The sequence below is a fragment of the Budorcas taxicolor genome, chromosome 9 (genome assembly GCF_023091745.1).
Source record: "Budorcas taxicolor isolate Tak-1 chromosome 9, Takin1.1, whole genome shotgun sequence".
Classification (NCBI taxonomy): domain Eukaryota; kingdom Metazoa; phylum Chordata; class Mammalia; order Artiodactyla; family Bovidae; genus Budorcas; species Budorcas taxicolor.
This window is the reverse complement of record NC_068918.1, coordinates 7,210,026-7,229,365: the sequence shown is the minus strand read 5'-3', so window position 1 is coordinate 7,229,365 and position 19,340 is coordinate 7,210,026. Positions and strand designations below refer to the sequence as shown.

The 19,340-nt window shown below is 43.4% G+C and overlaps 1 protein-coding gene across 1 annotated transcript in view; it reads left to right on the top strand.

Annotated features, from left to right (window-relative positions):
• Positions 1–19,340, top strand: part of IMPG1 (interphotoreceptor matrix proteoglycan 1) — a 156,017-nt gene that overhangs the window by 25,139 nt on the left and 111,538 nt on the right. The window contains 1 exon segment of the mRNA XM_052646034.1: positions 13,873–14,106. Coding sequence (XP_052501994.1) covers positions 13,873–14,106 — 234 coding nt within the window.

Sequence of the window (19,340 nt, the reverse complement as noted above, 5' to 3'; positions counted from 1 at the left end):
GTGTCCAACTCTTGTGACCCCATGGATTGTAGCCTGCCAGGCTCCTCTACCCACAGGATTTTCCAGGCAAGAATCCAGGCAAAAATCCAGCCATTTCCTCCTCCAGGGGAATCTTCCTGACCCAGGGATCAATCCTGGTCTCCTGCATTGCAGGCAGATTCTTTACTGACTGACATACCAGGGAAGGCAGGAGAAGTTAATGGAAGAAAAAGATGATCGTTGTTCAGTCGCTCGGTCGCGTCCAACTCTTTGCGACCCCACAGACTGCAGCACGCTAGGCTTCCCTGTCCTTCACCATCTCCCAGAGCTTGCTCAAACTCATGTCCATTGAATCAGCAATGCCATCCAAACATCAGGTGACCAGGACAACATCCTCTGGCATCCCCTTCTCAAGTGGCTTAACAGGGTTAGTCCTATATGGATATGGAGAAAGTACCTGTCTACCCAGGGTGATCTGAGGGATAGCTAAACATCTAGCTCGGAGAAGGCAATGGCACCCCACTCCAGTACTCTTGCCTGTGAATTCCCATGGATGGAGGAGCCTCGTAGGCTACAGTCCATGGGGTCACTAGGAGTTGGACACGACTGAGCATCTTCACTTTCACTTTTCACTTTCATGCACTGGAGAAGGAAATAGCAACCCACTCCAGTGTTCTTGCCTGGAGAATCCCAGGGACAGGGGAGCCTGGTGGGCTGCCGTCTATGGGGTCGCACAGAGTCAGACACGACTGACTCAACTTAGCAGCAGCAAACATCTAGCTGGGGAAAACACTGGTTTCTTTTTGTCAGCGCCTGAAAAGAAGCCTTAACCAGGCTGACCAGCAACTTCAACATAATTGTTCTCACCTCAGTTTCACATCCCGTTTACTTCAACCTGACCTCAGCACTAAACCAACTCCACTCACCATTTTCCAAGGAAATACACTTTACAGTTAATCACAGCTTATAGAAATACCCAACTCATCTCACTTTCAAGACCGGCTTATTTGAGGGAGAAAGAATTTTGCTGGCTTCGCTTGTGTATTCATATGAAATTGTTTACAATCCTTCACATTATCAGCTTTTCTCCTGAAATGCTCAAGTAAATTTAGCACTGCAGGAAGAAGCTAAGTGTTGATCGCATGGCTTCTCTCGACCTCTGACACACTACTGCAACCCTTGAGGGCACTTGAGAGTTAAGGGCACCCCGTGGTGCTGAACTGTCACAGAAACAGTGCCTGTGGACCCGGCAGGGGGCTGGGAATGGGCCTTGGTCAAGAGGCTCCGCTGTGAAGCGCTCCCTTGGCTTAGATGAAGGCAGCCTGAGCGATCTCCAAGCTACGCCGCGACAAGCACCTCAGTTGTGCTGCTCTGCTTTCTCAGGACACAGAAAGCCAGTCTTTTCTTGAATGCTCCTTCCCCTCGAAACATCCCCCTCGAAGGGAGTGGGGAGCAAGCACCCGTTTCTGTTCAGGGTACAGTGAAGGACTCTGCCCTCCTGGACTCTTGTGTCTTCACTCCCTGAAAAAGGCGAAAGTTACTCACTTAGTCGCGTCGGACTCTTTTCGATCCCATGGATAGTAGCCCACCAGGCTCCTCTGTCCATGGGATACCTTAGGCAAGAATACTGGAGTGGGATGCCATTTCCTTCTCCAGGGGATCTTCCCCACCCAGGGCTCAAACTTGGGTCTGCCACGTTGCAGGCAGATTCTTTACTGTCTGAGCCACCTACCAGATATGAAGAGCTCAGGACCCCAGCTGCTCACAGGGCTTCCCCCTCCCAGGACACAAAAGATACACCATTCCATTTCTCTTTTCTTATTTTTTTAATCGGTAATTAACATTTTTACAGATCTTTCCCGATTCTTCCAAATATATGAATACATAATTATTTTGTAAAAATCGGATCAGCAAAATACATTTTCAAACCATCATTTTTAATGTTTGCCCAGAAGTCAAATGAACTCTTTTTTTTTAAACATGGTAGGCATTTTTATTTATTTAGCTTATTTTTTTACTGAAGTAGAGTTGATTTACAATGTTGTGTTAATTTCTGCTGGACAGTAAAGTGATTCATACATATATATATACTTTTACAAATTCTTTGTCATTATGATTTATAACAGATTATTGAATATAGTTCCCTGAACTATCCAGCAGGGATTCTGTTGTTCACTTCTCTCTTTTCTACTTCTCCCTTCAATTTCAGTCCTGTTTCTGCCCTGTTACCAAGCTGCATATGGCCTCAGCAAAATTTCCCAGCATCTCACCTGTAGATTCTGTCCTTTCCCTTTTTTTTTCCCTCAGGTCAGTGAGATGGAAGAGGGGCTCAATACAGATGTATCCATATAAATATACAAGAGAACAGAAGATAGCAACTGTTGTTTCTTGTAATGGTTTTCCCAGGTCCTAATCCTTTCCTCCTGATGTAGCAAAAGCAGTGGCCAAACCTGGTTTTTGCATTGTGAAGAAAAATAATGCAACTGCTTTGATTCTTTGAGAGAAGGAACCCTCTCAAAGGAACTCCTCTTTCACCCTCAGCAGGGAAAAGTGGAGCTGAACAAGGCTAGTGCTGGAGGCAAGGAAGGCTCTGATGGCATCCAGGCTTCCAAAGCTTCAGAGAGGACAATGGTGTGGCATCCACCAGCTGCATCACTGATAATCACTGTGCATGCTGACTCTCAGGGGCTTCCCATGTGGTTCAGTTGGTAAAGAATACGCCTGCAATACAGGAAACTTGGGTTAGATCTCTGGGTCAGGAAGATCCTCTCAAGTAGGAAATGGCAACCCACTCCAGCGTTCTTGCCTGGAAAATTTCATTGACAGAGGATCCTGGTGAGCTACAGTCCATGGAGTCACAAAGAGTCGCATACAACTGAATGACTGAGCACATGTTTATTCCCTTCATTTTCCCCTAAAAAAAAAAATCGCTGGAATTGCCCTTAATCCCTATGGTTCTTTTTTCTATCATTGACTCCAACACACTTGCACTGGGCTGTCACGGTGGAAGTTCAGTAGGAACTACGCGTTAAATGGGAAAGCAGAAGGTAGGAGCTTTAGCGAGCCCTACTTGATCATGCAGAAGACAGTGTGCTTAAAATCCATGCTATTTTCTGGAACAGCATTGAAGGTGTTCAGTACCTCTGCGAATTTTTTGAGGCACGTTCAGGTATGTTAAGCATGACGTACGTTTAGTTGCCCTTAATCTTTGAAGAAAAACAATTTCAAGTGGGTAATTGAGCATGTCCTCTAATGGAGGGGGAGGACTGGAATATAACAGATCACAAGCAAGCTGAGCGTTTGCAGAAAGGCCACAACTGCTTACTTTTTTTTGTTAAGGTCTGTCTGGAAAGCCCATGTGAAATTAAATTATTATTTTTCAAGACTTCCAGTCATTGATTTGGTCCTGGCGTGTTCTCTACTTTTCTCTCTGTGGAGTCCTGTTCTTCAAATGGAGATTTTTATTCTGTAGGATTCCAGTAACTGACATCTCCACTCCTGGTAATTCATTCATTAGGCATTGAAACACTTTCCCTTAGGAAAACATAATGGGTTCAGTAAGTGCTTTTACCAGCCCAGCCACTTACTTTCATAACAGTGATGCCACAAACACCCCATTCTCCTCTTCCTACAGTCTATAACTGCCACTATGCATGTGCGGTAATCCTAGATTATAAACCTGCAAGGTTAGACGGTGAGAAAATATTTTTCCACAAAAGAGTGTCTGGTCTGAACAGGTTAGTAAAGATCCACGTGAATACATAACCTAGAGAGAAGCAGATTCAAGGGCACGGCTAAGCCCTGAAATGGAAAACTTGTAAGCAATCTGTGTGTGTGTGTGTGTGTCTACTAAATTGTGCCCAACTCTTTGTGACCTCCCCTCCATGGACTCTACCCTGCCAGGCTCTTCTGTCCATGGGGATTCTCCAGGCAAGAATACTGGAATAGGTTGCCATGCCTTCCTCCAAGGGATCTTCCCGACCCGAGGATCGAACCCACATCTCCGGCATGTCCTGCATTAACAGGCAGATTCTTTACCACTGAGCCACCTGGGACTCCTAAGCAATCTATGACCAGCAGCCAACTTTGGTACATGAAGAAAAAAAATAAACTCTTCAGTGATGTGATAGGGAGATGGTTTCTGGGATGCCAGTCAGTATCAAAGAACCAACCTACAGCCTAGAGTGGAAAAGATACTTTTGACTAAAGGGCTACCCTTCACATGAACTAGTGGGCATATATAGACGGTGCCCAGGCAATCTAATTTTGACACGATAAATGAAGGGTCAAAAGCCCAGGATTTCAGAGCAGCCTCTCCACCCCAGCCAGATTTGACTTTTTCTTTGGGTAATATTAGTGTTGGAATTCAGCATTTGAATCTAATAGTTGTTTCATTGACTTCCCTTTCTGTACATCTAGACATTTCCAAATTTGTCTTTGCTACCCTGGGTGGTGCAATCTGGATCAGCCCCAGGACTGAGTGTCTCAGTTCAGTTCAGTTTACTCACTCAGTGGCTCAGTCATGTCTGACTCTTTGTGACCACATGGACCACAGCACGCCAGGCCTCCCTGTCCATCACCAACTTCCGGAGTCTACCCAAACTTATGTCCATTGAGTCGGTGATGCCATCCAACCATCTCATCCTCTGTCGGCCCCTTCTCTGCCTGCCCTCAATCTTTCCCAGCATCAGGGTCTTTTCCAATGAGTCAGCTCTTCACATAAGGTAGCCAAAGTACTGGAGTTTCAGCTTCAACATCAGTCCTTTCAATGAACACCCAGGACTGATCTCCTTTAAGATGGACTGGTTGGATCTCCTTGCAGTCCAAGGGACTCTCAAGAGTCTTCTCCAACACCACAGTTCAAAAGCATCAATTCTTTGGCGCTCAGCTTTCTTTACAGTCCAACTCTCACAACCATACATGACTACTGGAAAAACCATAGCTTTGACTACACAGACTTTGTTGGCAAAGTAATGTCTCTGCTTTTTAATATGCTGTCTAGGCTGGCCATAACTTTCCTTCCAAGGAGTAAGCATCTTTTAACTTCATGGCTGCAGTTACCATCTGCAGTGATTTTGGAGCCAAAAAATAAAATAAAATAAAGTCAGCCTCTGTGTCCACTGTTTCCCCGTCTATATGCCATTAAGTGATGGGACTGGATGTCATGATCTTAGTTTTCTGAATGTTGAGCTTTAAGCCAACTTTTTCACTCTCCTCTTTCACTCTCATCAAGAGGCTCTTTAGTTCTTCTTTGCTTTCTGCCGTAAGGGTGGTGTCATCTGCATATCAGAGGTTATTGATATTTCTCCCGGCAGTCTTGATTCCAGCTTGTGCTTCATCCAGCCTAGCGTTTCTCATGATGTACTCTGCATATAAGTTAAATAAGCAGGATGACAATATACAGACTTGACGTACTCCTTTTCCTATTTGGAACCAGTCTGTTGTTCCATGTCCAGTTTTAATTGTTGCTTCCTGACCTGCATACAGATTTCTCAAGAAGTAGATCAGGTGGTCTGGTATTCCCATCTCTTCCAGAATTTTTCACAGTTTATAGTGATCCACACAGTCAAAGGCTTTGGCATAGTCAATAAAGCAGAAATCGATGTTTTTCTGGAACTTTCTTGCTTTTTCGATAATCCAGTGGATGTTGGCAGTTTGATCTGGTTCCTCTGCCCTTTCTAAAACCAGCTTGAACATTAGGAAGTTCACGGTTCACGTATTGCTAAAGCCTGGCTTGGAGAATTTTGAGGATTACTTTCCTAGCATGTGAGATGAGTGCAATTGTGTGGTAGTTTGAGCATTCTTTGGCATTGCCTTTCTTTGGGATTGAAATGAAAATTGACCTTTTCCAGTCCTGTGGCCACTGCTGAGTTTTCCACATGTGCTGGCATATTGAGTGCAGCACTTTCACAGCATCATCTTTTATGATTTGAAATAGCTCACCTGGAATTCCATCACCTCCACTAGCTTTGTTTGTAGTGATGCTTCCTAAGGCCCACTTGACTTCACATTCCAGGATGTCTAGCTCTAAAGAAACATACTTTAATCCCCAACTTAAAACTTCGGTGTCATGTCAACCACCTTCTTCAGTCTGCTGAAAGATGCCTCCTGTGGACTCGTGGTCCTGCTTCCCACCACCTAAATATTTCCCATCTGGGAGGCCTTTCAGGAGTACCTCCCAGCTCAGTGGAAATCCATTTCAGCATATTAAGTCTCAGCCCTTCCTCAAATGGTCTGCTTTTCTGCAAAATCACAACCCTCACCATCACCTCCATCAACAATTGTCAGTGCTCAACAGGTACAATCCCAAAGTCAAAGAACTGATTATTTCATTTTCCGATGGTCAGCTTTCATTATATTATGTGTTGCATAGCGACACCTTCTGGTGCAGAAACGCAATAACATGTTGAATACAACGGGCTCTATGAGTATGTTAGGGCTTCTCTGATAGCTCAGCTGGTAAAGCATTCATCAGCAATTCAAAAGGCCCCCAGTTCGATCCCTGGGTCAGGAAGATCCCCTGGAGAAGAGATAGACTAACCACTCCAGTATTCTTGGGCTTCCCTGCTATCTCAGGGAAGAATCTACCTGCAATGTGGGAGACTTGGGCTCCATCCCTGGGTTGGGAAGATCCCCTGGAGAAGGGAATGGCTATCCACTCCAGTATTCTTGCCTGGAGAATTCCATGGCAGGCTACAGCGCATGGGGTCACAAAGAGTCAGACACAACTGAGCAATTTTTGCCTTCCATTTTTCACTTATGAGCACATTGCAAACAAAAATTTTTTAATAAAAAAGTAAAAAGAAAGAAAGGGAAAAGAGGAGGGAAATGTCGATAGCTTTGCACGTGACATCACAGGAATCCTCCCTTACTCATGTGGAACCTTGCTTTTGTTAGGAAAGGAAGTAAAAACAGATCTTTCAAAGAGTTTTGCTGAAAGCACAAATAGAAAAATGGAGGGAAAGTGATATTAAGAATCTTCTAAGTAGAAGGAGAAAATAATAGAATGTCTACAGGCTAAAAAGAATGATCCAGTAGAAAGAGAAAAAAATGATCCAGTAGGTGAACAAGGAGCATTTCTGGAAGAATGTCCTTGAGAGGTGAAAAGTCTGGGATCCAGAGCTTTAGTAAATGAACTGGCCTTGGACAGGATCACAGACCAGTCATCAGACACAGAAGAGAAAGTGTGAGTATTTGAGGGCAGATGCAGCCCAGTGAGCTGATGCAGCGCTGGAAATCCAAAAAGTTATCTTCTGGCTCCTCCTGCTCTCAAAAAAAAATGTGAAGCAAGGTCATCAGCTGAGACTGAGAATTGGCAAGAAGTGCGGGAAATCTGAGATAAGTTGTGCATAGTTCTCCAAGAGAGAGAAACTCAATGGACCAGAGAAATGAAGTGTGATATTATTTAAGGATCATAAATTTAAAGTGAGTCCTAATGGTTGTTTTTCTCCAGCCAAGTTCAGCTACAAGGGTGCAAGTGAGGAGAAGGCAAAGAGCAGGTTTAACCCTGGCTATGGTTTTGCCTATCAAGTACAATAATTGGGGGGTAAGAGAGTGGAGGGCTTGTCCTCCTAAAGAGCCAGGCAATATTAATTTCCTTTCATATTACACTCCTGTTTTTAATGACTCAGTTTCCTGTTGTTTGTTTACTCTTGGATAAATTGAAAGATTCTGGAGATGATGATTTTACTAAATTATAATTTGTGTATAAGCCATCTCCTTTCTGTTCTTTTGGTTTTCTTTCACAAAGGAATTTTTTGTTTGTCTTTTCACTGAGGATATTATCTTTAATAAGATGACTGTATCCAAAACCTCTGATACTTAACACTGTGGAAAGGAGTAGATGTTTCAAAGGAAGATTGCAATAGTGTATGTTGAGGGGACATATGAAGCTATTTTTCATAGTCTAACGGTTTATAAAACAAATTAACTCATGCCCATACGTAAAAGACTCACTATTTCTATAGGAATTTTTCGCTAGTTCTCTTAATGGCTAAGTATTGCATATTTGTTGTGTACAAAACACTGTACTAGGCAACCACTGAGGTGATCTGGGGAGAGGATAGGATTATAACACACAGGAATTTGCAGTCTAAAAGTTCTAGGTATTTGCAAATCCAAAGGTATTTGCAGTCTAAAATCATTTACTTCCAACAAATTATTGTGCAAGGCAGGGCAAAGCAAGCACTACACACAAGGTCCATGAGAGTTGTTCACCTAATTCACCTTTACCTACCACAGTGGGCCTGAAACCCAGTAGAAACCTAGTGAATACAGTAAACGTTAAAAAGATCTGAGCCAGGCTAGAGGGGCTGGAGGAACCAACACAGGAATTCTGCAAGTGAGATCTGAGAAAAGAGAGAAGGAGAGCCGGGCCTTGAAGGAAAAATAGGCGCCCAACAGAAAAGGGGGGAGGAAAAGAGCCCTTTTCTACGAAGACAAGCCTGAGATGTACAAGCAGCATGGAAGCGCAGGGATGCATGGGGCAGGCGCAGTCTAGTTGCGGACCGCGAGGCAGTACCGTGCAAGAGCGTCAGCAAGGAAGGGCGATAGCGGCGCGAAAACTCCGTCATCTATCCGATGAGTTTTTATTGAGCACTTAACGCTGTGCCCAACACCGTAGCTCTTCTAATATCACAGAAACCCTGTAAGATAGCCACCAAGTCTCCATTTTACAGGTGAGAAAATTCAGACAAAAAGGTCAATTTTATACCTCTTATACAGCTGGTCAGTCACAGAGCCACGGCCACGGGCACCGCTTGTACTATTAATTAAAACATTATGAATAGCGGAGGGACGTGGTTTGCGTTGCTGCTACATTTTTCCTTCACAAATAATGGACATAATTCAAGTTAAAAGTTACGCGCCATGAATATTAGCTGTTACTCCTCCCTGGCGGCTCAGCGGTAAAGAATCCGCCTGCGACGCAGAAGACACAGGTCTGATCCCTGGGTTGGGAAGATCCCCTGGAGAAGGGAATGGCCACCCACTCCAGTATCCTTGCCTGGAAAATCCCACGGACGGAGGAGCCTGGCGGGCTACAGTCCCTGGTTGCAAGAGTCCCACACCATTTAATCACCACCACCACCTCGGTACTTAGAAGTTCTGAATAGTCAAGTATATTAACTTCCACTTTTCTTCATTCAATGATATGACTATTTCCCAAAACTACTGGCTTATGGATTGTTTTCTTTATGATTAATCTACAATATAATATAGCTCAACTGCATTGATTGTTATCCAAATGCATATTTAATTGTTTTTCTAATACTATGAAAAATATAGAGCTTTTTTTTTAAATGAAATCACTTTGTCTTTCTCTTTGTAACTTTGAGTTTTATCCAGAGACAGTTGTTGATGACAGTCAATTCATCATCATACAGATTATACTTATGTTCTATCACTGTCTTACAGAAACATTTTCTGCCTCAAAAAATTTTCCAATCTATTAAATGCACTCCCTTTTTATAGCAAGTCTTTCAACTCTCAATTCATTCTCATTAAACTTTTACCCCATACCTTCCAAATACTTATATAAACTAAAACTATCAACTCATAAAAATGTATCCAGAGAATCAGAGTTCAGTTCAACATCAACATTACAATTTATGCAACACTGGAGGACAGCATCTAATGTGAACTAATTATTTTACCCAAGAGTGCTTTCCTTAGCTCTAATAAATATCAGCTCTTTTTACCTCCCCTAAATTTGTAACATTCCGTGTTTCGATTCTTTACATATATTTTGTTTTTATTTGAAATCCTTGGGAAAGAGACAAGCTTCAACCATGTAGCCTGTCTGGTAAATATTCTTGAACCCAGGTAACCTTAAGCCTCTTTTCACAAAAATCTTGCCCACATTTTCTCTAGAGATGACAGGGGATGGGGGCACCCTGCTCAAATGAGAGTATCATCATAGTGGGTCCCCTGTGGTTGGCTTCATGTGATCTGCAGAAACACAGAACGCTGGGGAATCTGATACTTAGGTGATGCAAGAAAGCAAAGAAAGGTAGAGGATGTTTATCCTAAAGTAAAAAATTGCCTAATATAAAGAAAATACAAGGAACTGCTTGCAGAAGCATCTGTAACTCGGTCTTTGCTAGACCAGAGGGCAGAAGTAGAACTAACATGTGGACGCTATTGGAAAAGAATTTTCAGCTCAAAGGAAAGAATTACCTAAGTAGACATTCAAAAATGGAACTCGGCGTTTCCTTGAGGAGGGAGGCAGCCATTTGCAGAGTACGTGCATTAGGTCTCCTCCCACAAAGAGATCTGAAAAGCTAGGTGACTGTATTGTTTATTTTCCAAGTAGGGACACATTTGAGAATGAAAGGACAGCAGCAAGAAATCAGGAGACCCAAAGCCCACCAAGTCCCACACCCTCCTAGTTCACCTCATTGTTGACCACTAGCATCGTGGACTTACGGACACATGGAGGTTTGTGAAAGATCAGCCCTGGTAGGGAAAGGGTATAGCTCAGACCCCATGAGAATGCAGGGAAACAGGGAAATCTGTGACCTTCTCATCTCTCTTTCTGTTCCCACTACTGATAAAATGAAGTCCAAAGTCATAGATCTAGCAGGATCTCTGTGAGTGAGCCTGGGTATCAGCAAAGTTAAGATCCAAAGGGATCTGATTGGGAAAAATTCCAGGATGGGGGCATTGTTCCCAGAGCCAGGATGGAAATGCTATTCCCAAACCAAGCCATTCAGACGGTTCTACCAGCGCATAGCAAGCAAGTAAGAACAGACCAACCCCAAAGGACCAAAGACTTTGGAGGTGGCTCAGGCGAGAGCAAGACCAGCCTAAGAGTAGGGCCCCACCCTGCAGTCAGGCGCTGCGGCAAGGACAGAGAGTGCAGGAGTGTGGGAACATGAGCTCCCCGAGTGGGGTCTGTGCTCACCACACCAGAGAGGCTTAGAATCATCCAATGATGCACATTTTTTTGTCTTCCATTCTTTGTGGCGATTGAAATACGATTACAAAACTTTGTGAATGTTAAAGAGTTTATTAAAAATTAACATTCCTAAACTAAAATTCCCATCTTACCAACTGCAGTGGCCACTCATGGCTGTGTATTCAGCTTCTAGACTCCTCCTCGGGCAGATTTTGCCCTGATGTGGAATGGGCACCTTCCACTCTGCCGTGCAGCCCACCTGACAGAGGGAGGGCTGACCCCCACCTCTGGTTAGAAGGAGCCACTCAGGATCATCCCAGTTCCCTGCCTGGGGCCACTCAGCTCAAGCTAACAGCGCCAGCGTATCCCCATTGGCAGCAGGTATTCATCCAAGCACGTGGCGTGGATCAGCCAGTCTGTAAGGAAAGGCTATTTTTCAACATGAACAGGGCAAGCGCATTTAATTTGGTGGAAGCTGGCCTACAAATAAAGTCCCACGTGAGGGGATGGAGCAGAGAAAATGAGAGAGTAATGGAAAGGCAATCAGGGTTTCACTGCACCAGGCAGTTCATACCTTTTAGCTTTCTTTCATATGCAGTAATAACTTACTTATTGTTTAAGCCAATGTGAACAGGGTTCTCCTGACTCTTCAGCTGAAGGTCTCCTTACAGATCCACAAAACAGTGGTTCCCAAACCTGTCCGCATCTTGGAATCACCTGGAGACCTTCAGAAGCTGCTGATCCCTGTGTTGCAATCAGAGATTTCACTCCATTGCTCTGGTGCATGCCTGGGTGAGCAGACGAGTCTCTAAAAATGGGTCACTCCCCACGACTGGCTGTGTCCTCTGAGCCTCCTCAATATGACAGAGAATGTGTTCCTACCCGGACTCCGTCAGCCCACCCACCCCACCCCTAATGAAGGAGGGGTTTGTATGCTTTGCGGCAAGGTTTGAGTTGCTCTGCAGCTATATGCTTCCATTTCTGCTTGATCCCCTCATCTGGACCATATTTCAGAAGCTAAGGGGTGGAGTGCCTTCTTTAGTAAAATGACAGCATCAGTCTTTGTAATCCACATGCTGGTGGTCTCCAAGGGCCGGAGTAAGTGGTCCCAGGTCATCAGTAATTCACCTCTTAAACAGTAGACTGGCTAAAAGGAAGGAGGTGGAACGGGAGGGGAGGAATGGAGATGTGACCACACTGTTAACATGCTCTGACAGCTCTGGACCCCAGAACCCAACTGGGTGGTAAACGGAGATATAAAATAGTATCTGCTTCATCTATATAGTGGGGTTTCCCCAGGGGCTCAAAGAATCTGCCTGCAGTGCAGGAGGTATGGGGGACATGGGTTTGATCCCTGGGTTGGGACGATCCCCTGGAGAAGGGCATGGCAACCCACTCCAGTATTCTTGCCTGGAGACTCCCATGGACAGAGGAGACTGGTGGACTGTCGTCCACAGGATCGCAAAGAGCCTGAAAGAGTGAAGTGACTTAGCATGCATACACATCCATACCGTAGAGCTTCTGTGACAGTGATAGGAAATGATACATACGGAAGAAAACTCAAAATGAAATAGTGCTCTGTGCATGTAAGGTATTTTTATGAGCGGCCCACAAAGTTACAAATGAAATCCAGACCTCACCCTACCAGACACCGCGGTGGGGCCCAGATGAAAGGCTCCGGGAGTTTAATCGTCTGCCAACACCCTCTTTTTGGCCTGTCCTCCACCCCTTCTCTCATCATCTTTCGTAAAATATCAAGCGTGCTCCGTGAATGAAATTCTAACGCCTCCAATCTCTTTCAGCCACACCGCCACCCCCAGAGCCCTGCCCACACAGAAATCCTAGGGCTGCCACTAATGGGCAGGGAGGTTGTTTGGTTGCATTTTTTTCCCCTAGGTTTTTAGAAGCACTCCACTTCCTCATCAAGAGCACACCTCTGGGTATCACAATGCTATGTCATTCCCTACTTGAATTATAATGTCTATCAAAAGAGGCATCTCTCGGGAGGCTTGAGTGCTAAGTGGGGAGTGATTTTTAGAGAGATGTGTGGGAAATCGTTTCAATATTTGGCAGTTCCTAAAGGCAAGATGATTCGAGACTTTTTTAAAAAATACACTTGATCGGCTCATTCTGCTATTCCCTGATTTCTGAAAATGCTTTATCATTGGAATTTGACATTTGCATTAAAATAAAACTTCCATAAGCCACAGGATCAGTTTTTAGTTTTCTCTGTTCATTTATCATATGCTTCACCTATAACACACAAATGTATATGTTCACCAGAAAATCAATCTTTTTTTAAATCGAAAAAGTTTTTTTAAATCATTAATTTACAGTGCTTCAGGTATATAGCAAAGTGATTCCGTTATGCACATATATATATTCTTTTTCAGATTTTTTTCCATTATAGGTTATTATAAGATATTAAATATAGGTCCCTATGTTATATAGCAGGCTTCCCTGGTGGCTCAGATGGTAAAGAATCCACCTACAATGCAGGGGACCTGAGTTCGATCCCTGAGTTGGGAAGATTCCCCTGGAGGAGGGCATGACAACCTGCTCCAGTGTTCCTGCCTGGAGAATTCCCATGGACAAAGGAGCCTGGCGGGCTAGAGTCCATGGGGTCGCAAAGAGTCAGACACGACTGAGTGGCTAAGCGCACGCCATATAGTAGACCTTGATGTTTATCTATTTTATACGTAGTCGTGTGTATCTGTTAATCCCAGGTTCCCTATTTATCCCTCCCCCCTCCTTTCCCCTTTGGTAACCATAAACTTGTTTCCTATGTCTGTGAGTCTGTTTCTGTTTTGTAAATAAATTCATCTGTATTGTCTTCTTAGATTCCACATGCAAACAGTATCATATGCTGTTTGTCTCTGATTTACCTCACTTAGTATGATGTCTAGGTCCATCCATGTTGGTGCAAATAGTGCTATTTTATTTTATTTTTTTTATGGCTAAGTACTATTACCAGGAAATCAATCTTTCTTTTACAGATCTCTCCATTAAAATATACGGTTCTGAAATTAAAGACATAGATAATGCCCCAAGAACTGAAGCAACCAAAAATACCGCAAAAACGTACAAAGTGTCAACCATGAGACGAATATTCGATTTGGCAAAGCATCGAACCAAAAGATCAGCATTTTTCCCAACTGGGGTTAAAGTCTGTCCACAGGAATCCATGGAACAGATTTTAGCCAGTCTTCAAGCTTATTATAGATTGAGAGGTAAGGAAAGAGATGTAGCCTGTTCAGACTTCCCCTCTTTTTGTCTCTTCTCTTCATCCATACTTAGGTTGTCTTCAGCCCAGGACTTCCAGTTTCTGCTTCAGTCACAAGGGTTATACAAAATAGCCAACTGAACTGAGAGTTGTGACTAATAAACCTTTGAAACTATGGTAGATCTGTGTTTGTATGTCTTAAAGCCATGTCCTCTGCAACAGAGAACCATTAGGGCATTTCACAAGCCACCAGAAAGCCTTCACCTACGGGTTTCACCTCTTTGTTTTATTTCTGCCAAAGCCCAGTACTGAATTTGAATGCTGTTATTATAAAGAAGCACAAGAATGATTGCAACATCAAGGAACTAAGCAAATTGATTTATGACTTAAGATCTCACTTTTCAAAAACTGCATTACAATCCTGATCCTCCCTTCCTTCTTGGTAAGTTTGCTGATTCAGCAAAAAGGCCTGAAGCTGGGAGACCTAGATGCACAAATTAACAGTGGTTACCAAGATAAATGCAGAGGTGTTAATGGGATTTACAAATAGCGCAGTCACCCGGCTCCAGACTTATTGACCAGGGCAAGCTGGTTCAATTCTAGCCTTGATGTGTTACACGTTATGACAACTGAACAGTATATCTTCACACTAACATCTCACCAAATTCTTAGGTATTTACATCAAGGATTGAAATTAATGTGGGGCATTCTTATTGACTTGGGGAAGCAGTGTTAACTAACAGTATCAAAAATACCAAGCCTTATGTTCTTTGTATGCCTCATTTCATGCGGAAGTAAAGAGATACTTGCTTTTTGACAGAAGCCACATCTGCAGAGAAATGACAGGTACTGGATCAGAGTCAGAAGGAGGACTCTAATTATAGAAAATCAAGTGCACTGTATTAATATTCTTTATTAATATAATATTTAGCCCAGCACCTCTGTGTACCAGTTTCTCAGTAAATGCTTATTGATGAATGCAGGAAGTCATTGGACGTGCAAAGAAAAGACAGTGCTGCTTGTAAAGCATTCATTTTGAATGTGACGACACAGTAGTCAGCTAACGACGCTGGTCAATTTCATGTTATTTGTTAATAGATAGAAAAACAAATGCATAATGTATGCATCGCACTGACCATGAACACAGCTATTGCTGCTTATTTTCATGTAGCTTCTAATCTTTTATGACATGCACAAATAGGGTTCATCACAGGAATTTGCAGACTAGGCTACTCATGGCTGCAACCAAATTCTTTGCTCTGAATTTCATTCATAGCTCTTTATCCTTGATTAGGTTTGGCTCTTTCATTCTTGCTTCCCTGGATGAAACAAGCCACTGTTTTCTCCCCACAGCAGTGACAGCCCATTATCTTCATGGCTGCTCCTGGGTGATATGAAATTTTACTGTTCATCAGCATAGTGTTCTTAAGTCTAACAAATTGGTTCACAAAGAAACTAGAACTAAGACCCAGCTCTAAAGTGGCGTTTCTCTGACAGAGTAACCCACTTATTGTTCTCATAGCTGCTTTCATAAAATTATCTTTCAAATTTAGGGGCAACAGCATCCACGTTCCTCAAATCAAATGGAATATTGAGCTATTTCTTTTCCCAATCCTAAAGCAACACAAGGGAAAACGTTCTGTGCTTCCTGGTGGAATCACAGGCATGCTCATCAGAAAGCACAGACACAAGAGCCAAGGTCATTTCTGGTGGATTCCCAGGCAGGACCCTGTGCGCCCACCTAGACGACTGCCGGGGCTGCCTCCCTTCAGCGTCCTCTGTGAGTCCTTTGAGAAGACTCTCCCCATGTCTCCCTCTTCTCTCCCTTCCTCTGTCTTCACTCTCTCCCAGCCCCAACATTAAAAGTTAGATAGAAGTTAGATCTTTCTTTCATGTTACTGTGTGACCCAGAGAAAGCTAAAGATGGAAGGAACCCTGGTTCTTGCTGCTCAAACTGCTGTCCGCAGACAGGCAGTATCATCATCAGTTGGAAACCAACTAGAGATGCTGGTACTCAGACTCCACAACAGACCTACTTCATAACCTGCATTTTAATGATTTGCCCAGATAATCCTGCTCTTTTGCCTGACACCTTTTCTTACACCTTGGGGACACAGTAAGCCCTTGTCCCCATTAAAACTTTTCACCAATGTTCTGAGAGAAAATTCTCCCTGAAGCACAAATGGCTGAAGCTGCTTAAAGACTTATTTCCCTAAGACATTGTAGTTTCTAGAGATCAAAATGTTAGGATGTATCTAGGGGCTAGTGTCTTTTCTTTAGACTATTTTTGAGGGACAATTTTTCTTTTTTTTTTTTTTTTTTTTTTTGGTGACTCGCCTGATGTCATTTTTTTGCCCTCCTGGAAGCTCAGCACAAACCAAGAGAAAGAATCCTTTTGTGATCAGGAGAACAGGGGCACCAGCCCGTGACTCACCGGGACAGTCATCCATCCTTACTGAAGGCATAGCAAATAAAAACCTTGTAAGTTGAGGTATCAAAAGATCTCAGGGGCTGGGAGGCATTTGGAATTTTCTAACCCTTTGGTATACCACTCGGCACCATCCTTCTCTGAATCGATTGGGAAGGATTGTCACAAGAATTTTGGAGAAATCAGAGCCTTGAGTCCCCAGTCTCCTCACAGTTACTTGAGATCTGACCACAGGACCTCAGCCTTTCTGCTGAATGTCTCAGCCTAGGCTGTTTGGTGATGTAGGAAGAACTCCAGGGAACACACACTTCATAGGTGGACAAGTTAAACGGCTCATTCCAAGATGGTGGGAGCTGCACCCACCCCCAGCTCTATGGGTTCTGGTCACGTTGCTGATGATAAATGGCCTGAGCTTCTGTTGGTCTGGAATTCTCTTTATTTCTCAAAACAGAAAGCTAAGAGAAACCCAGATGCGGACCAGATGGGGAGTGTGGGAGGGTAAATCATAGGAATAAAAGTCTCCAAACTAGGTTTCTCATATCTCGTTCCTCCCCACGACTCACAAACCTTTTTCTCTGCCTGGCATTCGGAGGGTTTCTTTAGAAAGTCAGATGATGTCAACTTCTGTTCCAAAGCCTCCACTTGCTCCCCACCCCTCCAGAGGGAAAAAAATCAATATATTGCAATTGCTTATGACTGAAATCATCTAACTTTTTTAAAAATGTAACTTAATCCCCTAAAATAATCTGTAAATTCAGTCCCCCCTTGCATGCCATCACTTCATGGCATGTAGATGTAAATGGGGAAAGAAACGGAAACAGTGAGAGACTTTATTCTCTTGGGCTTCAAAATCGCTGCAGATGGTGACTGCAGCCATGAAATTAAAAGAGGCTTGCTCCTTGGAAGAAAAGCTATGACCAACCTAGACAGCGTATTAAAAAGCAGAGACATTACTTTGCCAACAAAGGTCCATCTAGTCAAAGCTAAGGTTTTTCCAGTAGTCATGTATGGAGGTGGAAGCTGGACCATAGAGAAAGCTGAGTGCCAAAGAACTGATGCTTTTGAACTGTTGGTGGTGATGGAGAAGACTCTTGAGAGTCCCCTGGACTGCAAAGAGATCCAGCCAGTCCGTCCTAAAGGAGATCAGCCCTGGATGCTCATTGAAAGGACTGCTGCTGAAGCAGAAGCTCTGATACTTTGATACTTTCACATCAATATCTGATGCAAAGAGCTGACTCATTTGAAAAGACCTTGATGCTGGGAAAGATGGAAGACAGGAGGAGAAGGGGACAACAAAGATGAGATGGTTTGATGGCATCACTGACTCCATAGACATGAGTTTGAGCAAGCTCCAGGAGCTGGTGATGGACAGGGAACCCTGGTGTGCTGCAGTCCACGGGGTTGCAAAGAGTCAGACACGACTGAGTGACTAAACTGACTGACTGCATTCTTCTTCTAAAGTTTTCGTTATAAGCTTAAATAACTGGATAAGGTGTAAATTTGGTGAGCTGTAAATATTGATATTGAAAATAAAACAAGAGTTAGAGCATTCTCCCATATACAGTGGAATCTACCACAGGCTCAATACTTACCATCAAATACTCTTTACAAATGCATGAACACCTCTTCCTAACAGCAGGCAATGTCACATGGTCCCTCTGTCTCCACACACCCACATTTCCATCCCACTTCTCACTGCAGAGTCTTATCTTAATGTGATTTATGTCATACTTGAGAGTGTGTTATGGGGTGCTTGAAGATACTCCTCAGTAACAAAATATACATAAACTGAAGTTAATTATTTTAACTTATTTCCTAAGTAAACAACTTATTTTACTTATTTTCAGAAATCTCTCCTGGATTCAGTTCTATTTATAATTATTTTTAATATAGGATTGATTAAAGTAAGTAGATGTAAATTTGACAAAAGTTTTTATTTTTTGTCCTGACAGATGCATGTAAGCTCAGTTGTTTGATTTTGGGTAACTAATGTTTATGAATACAAAGTTAGGAACAAGGCTTTGGAAAGGGCCAATTTAAATGAAGAGCCTGTAGCTTAAGCTCTCCTCACCTCTGCCCTGGAGAGATGGGATTGCTTTGGGGCTGTTCCTTTCTTCTGTTAATTCATGTGCCATTATTTGTTATTTCTATTATGCACTGGAGAACATTAGACAGAACTTAACATCAATTTTATCTCTATTCTTTTCCTTAGTTTCGCTTAACTGCTAGGAAAACGTGATACATAAAAAAGTCGACAGGAAGAGATGGAGTTCTGTTATAGTGATATTCTTATTCTTTAAGTTCCTCTGGCATTTTAGGCGAACAATCACACCAGGATCTGCCATCATTATTTTTCATGATGTATCAGCTGTTGACTCCATTAGGACTTCTAACGCAAAGAATCAGAAACTGCCCTACTTGCAAAAACCGTGTGCTATCCGTCAACCAAGTTCCCTCCCTGTCTTAACCTCAAACACAATTATTTCAAACACCCTTTGTGTGGCAGCCCAGGGGCACCATACCACAGAAAGGTCAGGGATGGGGGAGTCGGGCAAGGATGCTAGCCAAGGGGGCAGATGAGGAAGGAAAAGTCGTGTCCTGAGGGAAATTTAGGAAAGCGTGCGAGGAAAGCTGAGATCTAGACACTGAGTGTTTAAATGTATGTGTGACTGTTTACCCCTTGGGAAATCTGCAGGTCCAGGCAGGTACCCGCGGCCCAGCAGAAGGTGCCGGGGCTACAAGTCCTGTACCATCCGTGCGCCTCCCACCGCAGCCTTCTGTGTTCAGCCTCTGTGGCTTTCAGCCTTGCCCTG